This window comes from Polypterus senegalus, chromosome 12, assembly GCF_016835505.1.
Source record: "Polypterus senegalus isolate Bchr_013 chromosome 12, ASM1683550v1, whole genome shotgun sequence".
NCBI classification, from domain to species: domain Eukaryota; kingdom Metazoa; phylum Chordata; class Cladistia; order Polypteriformes; family Polypteridae; genus Polypterus; species Polypterus senegalus.
In genome coordinates this window covers 157,004,474-157,017,724 of record NC_053165.1, presented here as the reverse complement: position 1 = coordinate 157,017,724, position 13,251 = coordinate 157,004,474, and the positions used below count along the sequence as shown (strand labels likewise).

Genomic DNA, 13,251 nt, shown 5'->3' with positions numbered 1-13,251 from the left:
TCAAAAAACCTTCAGCACGCAGGGAAAAACAAGTCTGCTAACTTAGTTTAAGTTTTTTTCCCTACTATTCAAAGGTATGCGGTTCACCAGGAACAATATTGCAAAAAGGGGCGTGTCCTTATGCAAATATCGTAACCAGTGTTACTGACACAGCACTTTACCGTTTTACATTTTACGGTTGTTTACCTTCGCTATTTTTACAGTTTTACACTGTAAAATTAACAGATTTTTTCAGTGTAACTGTAATGCATCAATAAACGGTATTTAGCGTATTTTGAAGGTAGAAAAATATCGATTTTACAGAACTTGGCTGTAAAATATAATGAAATGTATTGTTTAAGATATACAGGTAATTTTCAGTAGAACATATAAGGTAACTTTCCTTTTTTTCAGAAAAGGTCTTATTTTCACCATTTACAGTATTTTTACCGTTAAATTTACTGATTTTTTACAGTGTATGTAAGTGTGAAATAATTATTTGTGTATACTATTTATGCATTACTATTCTTATCTAATCTTAATTTGTTTTTCTTTGCGTGCAGTTATTTCTTTTGACATCTTGTAAAGCACTTTGAGCTCCATCCTTTGTTTGAAAATGTGCTATAAAAATAAATGTTGTTGCAGCAAGTAGGAATTCCACTGTACGCCATACATGGGACAAAGTGATGAATATTCCAAGACCACCCAGACAGTGACTGGGATGGCAACTGAATCCAAATTCAATTCATTTTTGTGTAGCAGTCTTCACCGAGTACAACCTCAGAGTGCTGTAATGCATTAACAGACGCAAGGTAAATTTCATTATTCACATACATAAAAAATATCTTTAAACACACAGTAAAATGGCAAATTCAATTTGGGTAACATAACACTCAGGGCAATATAACTGTATTAATATTAGAATTGTGAAATTACTAGTTGTTGAAAGTCCAGCTGATGAGTCCATGGAGTCGGTACACGACTCAGACTCCTCGATTTATGGGACCACCGACTCCGAGCCCTCTGTTTGCGACTCCTATTATCTACTCTGTGGATTGAAAGCACACAACATACAAGATACAAAGCACTTCACCACTGCCAGCGTGAATCATCAGGCAATATCTGAGCACCCTAACCTGTTACAAGTTTGGGTTTAAAGGTTTTGCCAATGTCATTATGGCTTTTTTATATTATTTATTAAAGAAGTTACAAACATTGAGTAGTATTACACACAAAACAAGGCTTGGAAGGAGACAATACATGATTTTCTCAAGAGACACTTTTAATGTCCCACGAGACAAGGCAGGGAGACAAAAAAGGATAGCTGCTGCTGCACAGGCTTTTAAATGATTGACGAGCAGCGCAACAAGCAGAACACGCAGCTCGGCAGCAGCGGCTTCGTCTCCTCCGTCTGCATGTCCTTAGCGTGTGTTCAGCCCCCTTCACAACTTGAGCGGCAGAGATGTGAAGTGGGAAAAGGACAGCTGCTGTACAGGCTTTTAAATGATCAGTGAGACATGAAGTGGCTGAAGCGTAGCATGCCCCGGAGAGGGTGGGCAAGCGAAGCGAGCAGGGGGCAAAGCCCCCTAGTTTATGAAAAGAAGACTTTAATCGAGTAAGTATATGCGAGATTGAAAATTGTAACCTATTATATTACAATTTTTATTTAGTTGGAGTCTGCACATTTTTTTTTTTTTACCAATTCTGACTCCAATAACCCGATTTTTTTCCAAAACTCCGATTCCACAGCCTTGGATGTGAGCCTTGTAGTAATACTAACCCCATATGTCAAGCACTTTTAATTATTCATTTATTAACTTTTCAAACCCATGTAATCCAATGCAGAGTCATGGAGAGCTACAGCCTGTCTCTGCTTCATCATGCCCAGGGTAAGATAAGATGGCATCTTCACTTGTATGGAGGAGCTAAGATATCTAACTTGAACAGATCAGGGATGTCATGGCAAAACTGGAGTACCTGGAAAATAAAGGAGGCCGAGAGGCAGTACAGTCTATCAAGTCACCATGTTTTGAGCATACTGTACATATATAAGTTCAGTCAGGTAGCTTGTGCTTAAGACTGTGAGGCACAAGACCACTGACTCAATTCCCTGCCCCGAGACCCTTTGTGACTCTTAGTATTTGATGTAGAAGGGTATCATATAAAATTAGGCCACAATTCTACATTAATGTTTTGTTTTTGCCTTTCGTCAACACAACCTCTGCATTTTTAACCCCTGAAAACGGACTTTTTGAAAGGGCTCTCCAGGGCAGTATACATCTAAAAACATCGGCTCAGCGCTGCAATGTGGGCAGCAGAAAATGAGGACTTTTAAAAACACAGACTTGTTCATGCTTATTATGTGCCCCTTCCCTGACTGAATCCTGCTATTTACAATTTCTCGTTCCCTGATTGGTCTCGCTTCATGGAAGAAAACTGTATATTCCAACATAGCGGACATAGGAGAGTCGCTTTCAGTGTCGCGTACCTGTATGCATCTAAAATTGCATTTTCTACAGTTTGAATGCTGCACATATGTGCAAAAAGCAAATCATTTACTGGTCACTACAGCTTTGCGATAAACACGCTGGCCGGCGGCAGTAACATCCCCTTAAGGATTTTTCCACTGATATGGATTTACCCAGTGTAGGTGAAAGTGTACATTATATGCATCTTTGGTTGTTTTGTTTGGTGATGATGGGGGATACGGTTGTACACAATGTGAAAATGCTAGTGTGTACAGAAACAGTTTTCATTTAAAAATACCATTTATAAATAAAAATGTAGTAGTGTGGATGTGGCCCTAGGGTCTAGTTTATGATCTTGTCCCTCGTTTACAGGTGTAAATTAGTTTAATTTTGCATAACAGAATTAAGCACTGCACCGCTTAATGAAATTAAATGTTAAATCCCCCTCAAATGACTTAAATCAGATTAAACTCAGTACTTTATTCACTGTTAATTGTGGCATATCCTTTTCTCACTGCATGTCGGAGTTTACAGTAGAAGAGGAAATAGTGGTCATCTCTTTTAGAAATAACAGTGCCTCTGCTATAACAGACATTTTTGTTTCATTTTTATTTGTCTAAATGTCATTTAAAGCTGTTCTGTCCTGTATATACTACTGTAGACAGGTCTTCAAGTTCCACCCTGAAGTAGCACTGCTCTTTGTAACGGGACTGGGCTAAACAAAAAGTACAGAAAGTAATCTATGACTTTCTCAGACAAAGTCTTTTTCATGTTTTACAGAATATTAGATCATACAAGCACATTCATTTTAAACTGTCAAATTCCTCAATGCACAAGACAAATTATACACAGCATGTAACAATCTAAATCAAACAGTTTTAAATTCCCTTAAAATGTCATAAGATACTACGAGCAGAAGCGTTAAATGATTTTGAGTCGTTTGCTGAGACTCGCTGGGAGTAATCAATAATGGACATAAGCCATGACAAGAGCGGGTGATCTTTACACTGCGATTACAGATCCCCCTAAACAGTCCAGGTATTTATTAGTTAAGCCTTTTCTTCTCTTCTTTGTCACACCGTTAAGTCCTTAATTGGTTTTTACTGCTGACAGGCGTGTCAATGAATTTCCTGTAAAGTTTCTCCAATGATTAACTCCGTTTACACAGTTAAACTGATTTCTGTGTTCCTGAAGAAACATGCTGTACTGTCATTTGAAATGCCTGACACTGCACTCTAAGCTCACATACCTCCATCGATGAGTTCAGAGTCCAGGTCTCGACAAATGCAGTGTTTTGGATCAAGTGACAAACAAAACGGCTTCCACAAAGAGGCCTTTTACATCCTAACCACCACACATCATTCTTTAAGCATCCCTTCTGCAATGACAGTCTATAAATACAGGCTTGTGGAATAACGTTACTCAGCGTCCATCAAGGGCCTTGTCGCGTGAAATAACAGCCTCGTCAAATTTAATCATGAGCGTGGTGCCCTTATGCCAGTGAGCAGTGACTTTGGCAGGAAAGCCACTGAAGGTGAGGACAGCCTCAACAATGCCCGCCGTGAAAGAGGCACAGTTCAGGGTGCTGTTCTCCTTAGGCACGGATATGTAGGTGTTAATGAGAGGTTCCTTCTCAATGATGTAATAGGTCTTGTCATCGTCATTGGCCTGCTCAAGTTTGTCAGCTTCCTTGCCAAACAATGCCTTCCACACGTTGACCTGGAGACACATGAGAAAACACGGCAATTTATTAGTCAGACATGACAACAATAGCTGGAAGACAGGCTGTTATTTAAACGTCTCTCAAATTATTAACAATGAAAACATTTGCAGCTGTTATTTGTTATTTAGTTAGCCACTTCTTACAAATACAGGGAGATTTGCTCGAAAGAGGCCCAGAATACTCTGTTGTAACTCCTGTTAGGATGAAGCAATCTGAACCAAAAAAATACTCTCTCTACCTTGACGTATGTGGAATCGATTGCATTACATGTGATGCTGGAAGTGGTTTCCGTTTTCTGCCAGATGCATTTGGACGCAGCACTCCATGGTCCTGAACGTATCGGGGGGTGGAATAGCAGCAATTTCGTGTTGGATATTTTCCTTCAAATCTTCCACAGTGTGAGGCTTGTTCCTATAGACTTTTCCTTTGAGCAGACCCCAAAGGAAGAAGCCTGCTGGTGTCAGATCCAGGGACCGTGGTGGCCAAAGCCCCCTTGAAATGACCCTGTTGCCAAAGGAGGACTCAATTTCTGCCATGCTCCTTGCCGACGTGCGAGACATCTTGCTGGACGTCACCTTCCGTTAACTCACGATCATCTAGTTGATTCTGACATCGCTTAAATGAATTGGTGGCCCAATAGGTTTGTACCATGAAGACGCGCTGCTCAATACTGGACACCACCATCTTGATGAGAAGTCGAGTGACGGAGTGAAGGGGTGCGGGCGGTATACACCCAGAAGTTGCAGACGAAGGTTAAACGTCGTGAAGGCTGTCCGGTGCCCATCTCATCACTCTGACACAGGGGCATCCCGGCTTGTTTGAAGCTCTGTATACTGAGGAGCACATCGCACGTTGTTTTGTTCAGATTGCTTTGTCCTAGCGAGAGTTATTACAGAATATTCAGGGCCTCTTTCGAGTGAATCTCCCTGTACTTGGAAGTAAACTTTAATGACAGGATGGAGGAACAAAGAGGAACTATAGAGGAAAGTGCACAGCTGGCTCTTTTTCCTTAGGAGACTGTGTTCCTTTAATGAGGGGCACAGCAACATCCTTCCCATCTACGGTAACTGTGTGATGGCCAATGTGGTGTGCTGGGCTGGTAACATCACTTCAAGAGAGGCCCACAGAATCAACAGGCTAATTAAAAGGGCAGGCTCGGTTATTGGACGCACTCAGGACCCCCAGAGGTAGTAATGATGGAGAGAACTAAAACAGTGCTGTTATGAACAATGCTGCACATCCTCTCTGTGACAAACACTGAGGACTTTCAGACAACGAATTACTCGACTGAAGTGTGTCAGGAAACACAAAGGGGGCTCCTTTACAGCAACAGCAATATGTCAGTATAGCACCTCACTGGGACTCGGACTACCAAGTCAGAACTTTTCTTTCATTTGATTCTTTCTTGCTTAACATGTTCAAACCAAAGGGTGTGTTTATTTATTTATTTACTTGCTTACTTATTTACCTATTTATGCATATATGTTTGTATGTATTTATGTTTTAAAGAGCATATGTAAAAAGCCAAATTTCTCCCTGGGGATACGTAAAGTCCTAAAATTCTGTCTATTTTAGTGGCATCCTTAAAAGCAGGTCCTCAGACTTCTTCACCTTTTCAATCAAAGTTAACTTTAAAGGGTGGCACGCCAACCTGGACACAGTACACCCATTTACTTACATAATGCAGTGCCCAAATTACCAGTCCTGTGACACATCACACCATAATTCCTCCTTGCTGCCAGTCCTTCTCCTCCCGACTCTGAACAACTTAAGGAGTGAGGCTGCTCCTTTTTATAGGGCGCCCAGAAGGACTCCAGGTGCCCAACGAGCTTCTTCCGGCTAGCGTGACCAAATAAGGTCCTGGAAAGGCCCATGCACCCCCTGACGGAGGCTAAGGTTTCCAATAGGGTTGAGCTCCCATGCTTATAACCCATGGCCCTACTGGAAACCAAGGGGGCTGCCCTCTATCGGCGTCGGGGGAGAAACTGTCCCAGTAATACTCTCTCCCAAACAAACCCCCGGTCCTTCCACACTTGGGATGTCCTGACCGGGTAAAGATTCCAGCCACCCACCACAAGGGCTAAGTTACTGTATTGGCCAGTATTGATCCAAACTTCTCATTGACTCAGTGCTGTTGCAGCACACTAAGAAATGTCAGCATCATCCTCAGCAGTGACAAAATGCCGTCATTGACGTTAGCCAGCAAGTTTGAGGGGTGGTGGTAGTGAGCAGACATCAATGGGATTTGACTCCTTCGTTTTTGTTAGTTACTTACAATAGTTAGCCAACAAATACATTAACAGCTATAAAATGATTGGACACATTTTCAGATAGAATTATTTAAACCTGTCTTTGTACTGCATGCTAGAATGAAGATTCTCTAATCTACTTTACAATTTCTAAGTCATCTTAATAAAATGTAGGTTTCACTGTGGCGGACTGATAATGTTACATATACGTACTGTAAGTTTTAATTGTTATAATGTTTAAACAGCAAGGTAAAAGGACAAACCAGTTTTTCTCACTAACCACCCAAACTTTAAGAATGTTGGTATTTATGACTGAATTACTGGTCACCTGTGACAGGGAGGGCTAGTTTTATTATTTAATGACTCTCATTTCCTTACTTGGTTGATTGTTTCAAAGATGCTGAAAACGAAACCAAATTACTTGAGGCAGGGGTGGGCGTGGGGGGTGCTGTGCCCGATTGGTGAATGGCCCAGGACGGTGTGTTTGTCAGGGGCTACATAGGGACAATAAAGAGACAGACTTGTAGGGTGTTGTACCGTGTTAGCCATTATGAATGTAGAGAAAAGCCAAGCAAAATGACCCCTTTTACTGGCTAACTAAAATGATTACAATATGCAAGCTTTCGAGGCAACTCAGGCCCCTTTTCTTCAGGCTTGCATATTGTAATCTTTTTAGTTAGCCAGTAAAAGGAGACAGATTTGCAAAGGAATGCTCTGTCTGTCTGCTGAGGACTTCAAGAAAGCAGGCTGCCTGGGCCTGTGCAGAGGATGAGCCGACCAGGAAGAATCTAATGCAACTTTTAAGTTTCAGTGCCACCTGAAATGACATATCTAGCACTGTCATGGTGTGTGGTCTTGGTTTACAAGGCCACATCCTATTTGCTCTTATGGCCCTAGTTATAATAAAACGTATTACCTATAATGCGTAGTTCAAAGTGTAGCTCTTTCTCCTGCCTGTTTTTTCACTCTGTCTAATTGCCTGAGGTTATAGATAAAGAATGGAAGAGGGGCAGAAGTACTGAACTGGAGTAGTGTATCGGACCACTGACTGGGAAGTGTATGGGATTTAAGCATTTTGGTAAAGTCTACGTAACAAAGAATATAAAGGGGAAAACAGGGACACCATAGTATCCTACAAGACAAAACAGTTACCAGTAAAGTTTCTTTTATGTAAAACTGCTATCACATGATTAGACAATATTAGTTAAAAGGGGGTTTTGGAATGACAAAAACTAAAAATAAACTAAATATGTAAAAAAAGTATTATGTACAGTGTGACAGATGGCTGGGGCTCTTGCCTAGCCGGGATGCCCCTTCACCACATATGCCAGGGGGACAATGGTGGGAAGCCCAGTATCTTCCCCTGGACGCTAGATGGCAGCACCCCTGGGTTGCAGTGGAGCCTTGGACTCCCCCAGGGATTCATGGGGATTGGAGTTCTGTGCCACTCTGTGGGGTTCTGCAGGCGCCGCCAGGGGGTGCTGCAACAGGAGCGGCTGGCCCCTTTTGGGCACTGGTTTCGCCTTACCTGGAAGTGCAGCCAGATGTCAGCAATCAACCACCTGGAGCACTTCTGGGTGCCTAATAAAAGGGAGCCAGCAACCTCCCTCCATTCGATGGCCAGAGTCGGGAGGTGGAGGATGAAGCTTGCTGAGGAGGAGTGGTGGTGAGAGAAGAAGGTGCTTGGTGACTGTACTGTGGTCTGGGACTGTGTTGTGGCTGGGGGGTTCACGGAGAAGACGTGCCCTCCAGCTGAAGAAAAATAAAGGTCTTAGTGTTTTTATACGTGCCTCTAGTGTCAGTCTGTTTTGGGTCGGGCGCTATACAGCGTCCATATCGCGACAGTTCACCACCTAATAGCTAATTTGTGGTGAGCGTACTTGCACAAAAATGGCTGCTGTCAGGTCATCCAGGTGGATGCTACACATTAAAGGTGGTTTAAAGGATCCCCACTCACTAAAGTGCTTTGAAATAGTGAGAAAAGCACTATATAAATGGAAAGAATTATTACTATTATTGTTAAAAAGCTAAACTTCCCCCTTGGGACAAACTAATGATCAGACCAAGCTTATAGTGAACTTGGTGGCAATGAAAGGACTCATTCTGTATTGTAAATGCCATGAAGGCAAGTTTCCTAGGTCTAGAACAGGGGTGTCGAACTTCAGTCCTGGAGGGCCGCAGTGGCTGCAGGTTTTCATTCTAACCATCTTCTTAATTCGTGACCAGTTTTTGATGCTAATTAACTTCTTTGGCCTTAGCTTTAATTAGCTCGACTCAGGCCCCTTAGTAGTTTTTTCCTTATTTAGCAGCCAGACAGTAATGAGACATAAAACAAGCAGGACATGAGCAGCTCACCTGTCCCCATCAAACAGAATCTGAAAATAAAGATGAAGGTCTCACTAAGGTTGATCCCTCAGGTTACCAAAACATTTTAGGAGTTCTTAGGAAAAAAACAGAATATCAACAGTTTTGGAAATGTCTGCTGTGGCAAAAAGAGAGCAGCAACAAGCCATGGAATTGAATAACGGGTTTAATTAACAGCAAGAATCAGCTTCTCATTAAGGAACTGGTTTGAGTTTGAAGCCCCAATTTAGCTGCTCATCTGTTGGCTCATTTCAGGTCTCATTTCTGTTTGGCTGTCATTTAATGAAGAAAAGAATCAATTCAGAAGACTTAATCCTTAAAAACAGGGCTATTAAAATAGAGGGAAAAGAAGTTAATTAACAGTGAAAACTGGGCACTGATTAGGAAAAGGGTGAGAATGAAAACCTGCACCCACTGCGGCCCTCCAGACTGGGAGTTTGACACCTGTGGTTTAGAGGGTCATTACTGTCACGTGTACAGAGTCCACTGAAGTCGTTATTTTTATGTGCTACTCAGCAGACAACACTTCTCTACTCTCAGCACCATGATCAGCAAGTATAACAACATCACCTCAAAACTTCTGTCTTCCATCTTAATTTGATCTCATAAACATTACAGTAATGTAGCAAGCAAAGTGAAAAATAAAGCTGCATTATGCAAGTTCCACAGAATGTACACATTTTGGACACCCCGTGAAATCAACTAAATGGCGCTGAACTTCATAATCGCTTTTCCTATTCTAAGTGCACTTCACTGAGGTGCTTTGCTTCTTGCATAAACCACTCAGTCATGACCTTTTACAGTACATTGGCATAATTACATCAACATATTAAGACTGTGTCAGCACCTGCTGTCTGGCTGTGGCTGTGATTTCACCCATTAGTGGTAAGTGACAACTAACCTTAATGAAGAGGAGCACATTTATGACTTTTGTTTCCCGTTTGCCATTCTTCTCTCGCAGTACCAGCACGTCGAGGATGCGTGCGCCCACCTGCTGTCCCAGTTCTGACAGTTTGGCCTGTAGCTCAGACACAGAATAGACACGGTTCTGGCAGTACTGCACCATCTCCGAGAAGAGCAGGGTGAATGCGCTCAGGCTCACTTCGGTCTTCGGACGTGTAAGCGAGCGGTCCAGGATGGCCGACTTCCCTCTGGTGAACCGTGTATCCATCTTGAGAAATAAAGAAACAGAGAAGCGTCACCTTTGTTTGATTGCAGCTGCCTTCCCAAGTTTCAGCTTTACAGTTACACTGCATCCAATCGAGACTGATAACAAGGAATAGCAAAACGTGTTGTTTTAAAATTTATATAAAGACATAACCGTAAAGCATCTATGACAAATGAAACATACACAATTACAAGCATAAAATAAAAATCTTAAAACATCCATCCATCCATTATCCAGCCCTCTACATCCTAACTACAGGGTCATGGGGGTCTGCTGGAGCCAATCCCAGCCAACACAGGGCACAAGGCAGGAAACAAACCCCAGGCAGGGTGCCAGCATCTTAAAACATTTACATTCCAAATTGGATGAAGTCCACCCCAGCAGCACTAGGTGCAAGCTAACGCAACAGCTTTGGCCATTTTGGGCCCAATCTGGCATGACCAATCAATCTGACAAGCACATATGTGGAGACACAGGGGGGACATTCAAACTCCACATGGACAAGAACCGAGTACAACAGTCAAACTGCTAGTGACTGTGCCACCAAGCCGCCCTGCATTAATATAATAATTCTTTACATTTATATAGCGCTTTCCTCACTACTCAAAGCGCTCAGCAATTGCAGGTTAAGCGCCTTGTTCAAGGGCCCAACAGAGCAATGCTCCAATGCGTTTACATGAACCGAGACAGATAAAGTGGCAGTGTAGTTAAAGTTTTACCTCTTCACCTAATGACTACAGACCAGTGGCCATTACATCCTGCATCATGAAGGCCTTCGAGAGGCTGGTCTTGGACCACCTGGACCCACTGAAGTTCACCTATTGGTCAAAGTTTGGAGTGGACGATGCAATCACCTGTCTGCTCCACATGGCTGGACTAAACAGACAGCGTGATGACAATACACCTTTATAGTGCCTCACTGGAACTGGGCCTGCCCTATTCATCTTTACCCATGTCAGCCATTTTCTTTCTTAGCCATTGTGGTGTGTATTTAATTTAAGGAGGGGTTTGTTGTTTGTCATGTTTATATTTATTGAACTTCTGAGCTCAATGTGGAGTGTCATTTTACGATATTTCAATGTTGCTGATCACAAATATGATCATATTTGATTGCTTACCAGTGGCCCTAGCGCTGCAAGAGCCACATCCAGGAGGTAATAATTTACAAATTTCAAGCATGAACGTGTGGGGTTATTGTTTTAGATTATTTTAAGGTCAGTGATTATGAACGTTATTTTGCATTTTTGATCTTTTTACTGGGGATCTAACCCTCTATGGACTTCTATCTCAGGGTGAAAAAATGACACATTTATGTTACAATCGAGACTTTAAACATTAAAGCATATATTTTAATATTTTAAATACCTGACGCAACTATTCTTGTTTATTATGTTCTTCAAACACGCTAATTCAGACTTATTATTTTAGTTAGTGCGGAGTGGCTGTAACACAGTTTATTCATTGATATATTAGGCCACTTTCCGTCCACCAATTTTTCTAACTTGCTTATCCAGAGCGGAGTCGCAGGGAGACCGAAGCCTAACCTAACAAGCATCGGGCGCAGGGCAGGACGATAGTCCATCACAGGCTGCTCGCTACTCAGAAAAATCAAGCCGAATATCAGAGACGCCCCGGACCGTCCTGTCGGCCACTCCGGCGACTGTCACCCGAGTCTTTCGTGAACAAATTCAAGTGGATGCCGGCTGAAGAATTCCAGTAATGAGCGGACGCTTTAAACATTTTACAACACACGTTTATATCCATAAGACATTCTACATGGATATGGCCAGCCTTTCAAAGTATGTAATCGGATGTACAATTTTTATGATGTTAAATCGGACAGAAACTTATTCTGAACAATGCACTGCGCGAAACATTTACTACATCTCAACTGAAACAGGTATATGATTTATAGAATTTTAAATGAAATGATGGCAGGCGCATTTTATTTCGTACATTACCTGCATTTTCGACAACCCAAATGGCTCAAAGTGATGTCGCGTTACTGATTCCGCACGTTTTACTTTCACTTGCAGTTAAAAACAAATACAAAATCTTTTTCGCGCTAATAACGCAACCAAACATCATCTTATTTCCAAAGCCGTTTTATGCAGAAGTAGGCTCCAAGGCCCGAGAAAAACCTTAAGTGAAAAAGCCAGTGTTACGTCCTTGCACACAACGGCTACAAAAACTCCCCTCCTCAGGTGTGAACGTTTTCTTTATGAAGATACTGACAGATACCTTTAACAACTCCAGCGGAATCAGAGACCAGCGCCAGCCGGATATCCGGGTTGGTCACATGATAAACGAGACCCGCCTAAACCTTTTTTGTATAAAAAAAAGAATGGAGAAAAGTCTGACTCTTTCGCAATATTTAATATTATACGAAAAGGTTTATTTATGTACTTATTATTATTCTTTTTAGGAAAGCCCTGGATTGTGTCCTTAAGAAAACATTAAGACCACAGAGGATCAAACAAAGGCTAGAGAGCAAACGAGAAAGCGATATGAATGCTGGGAAACTGGAGGATACGAAACTGAACCTCGCCTGACTGATGTGTAGACTCGTTTACAGTATTAGATTAATTTAGACTAAAATATCATTTAACCTAAAGTAGTGAATTGTGTAGTTCATCACGAAAATATGACCCAAATCCCTGCTGGCACTGACTAAAAATGGACTTACATGTAACATTCTGTGAAGATGAAAAAAATATATAATTTACTGGAAAGCAAAAACCGTAACAAACAGTAGATGGCGCTAACCAAGCGGATTTTTTCCAGGTCCAAATTGTGCTTCTTAGTCCGTAAATTTGGACAGAATTTCTTTAAACAAAACCAAACTGATTAAATAGCATTTCACAATCCCTAATGATAAGATTTTTTTCAAAATTTGATGTTAATGAAAACCTTTTTGTAGAAGTAAAATGGAAACCCAAAAAATAAAAACAATTAATTATGCACAGTCAATGTTATCCATAATAATAATCATTCTTTGAATTTATATAGCGCTTTTTTCACTACTCAAAGCACTCAGCAATTGCAGGTTAAGGGCACAACAGAGCAGAGACCCCTTTGGCTTTTACGGGATTCAAACCAGCAACCTTCCGATTGCCAGTGTAGCTCCCTAGCCTCAGAGCCACCACTCTCCGGGTTTATATTTCCTGAAAAACCCTGCAGATACGGAAACTGCAGATACTGAAGCATTGATCCTAAGGGAAAAATGGGGATAGGCTCCAGTGGGATGCTGGCTTGGGTGTAGGGCCGTTAATGGGGTGGATGCCCGGGCTCTCGCCCCTC

At 41.8% G+C, this 13,251-nt stretch overlaps 1 protein-coding gene across 3 annotated transcripts; it reads right to left on the bottom strand.

Annotated features, from left to right (window-relative positions):
• Positions 1-2,907: 2,907 nt before the first annotated feature.
• On the bottom strand, positions 2,908-12,285 carry trappc5 (trafficking protein particle complex subunit 5). Of its 3 annotated transcripts, none has more exons than XM_039770432.1 (3): positions 12,193-12,285; positions 9,685-9,954; positions 2,908-4,166 (listed from the first exon to the last, which is right to left on the bottom strand). In XM_039770432.1, exons 2-3 carry the CDS (start codon positions 9,952-9,954, stop codon positions 3,870-3,872), a joined length of 567 nt encoding a protein of 188 aa, XP_039626366.1. In that variant the 5' UTR covers positions 12,193-12,285; the 3' UTR covers positions 2,908-3,869. The 3 variants fall into 3 exon arrangements, with proteins under 3 accessions (XP_039626366.1, XP_039626365.1, XP_039626367.1); XM_039770431.1 differs by lacking the exon at positions 12,193-12,285 and adding an exon at positions 11,913-12,182; XM_039770433.1 differs by lacking the exon at positions 12,193-12,285 and adding an exon at positions 12,093-12,163.
• Positions 12,286-13,251: the final 966 nt, after the last annotated feature.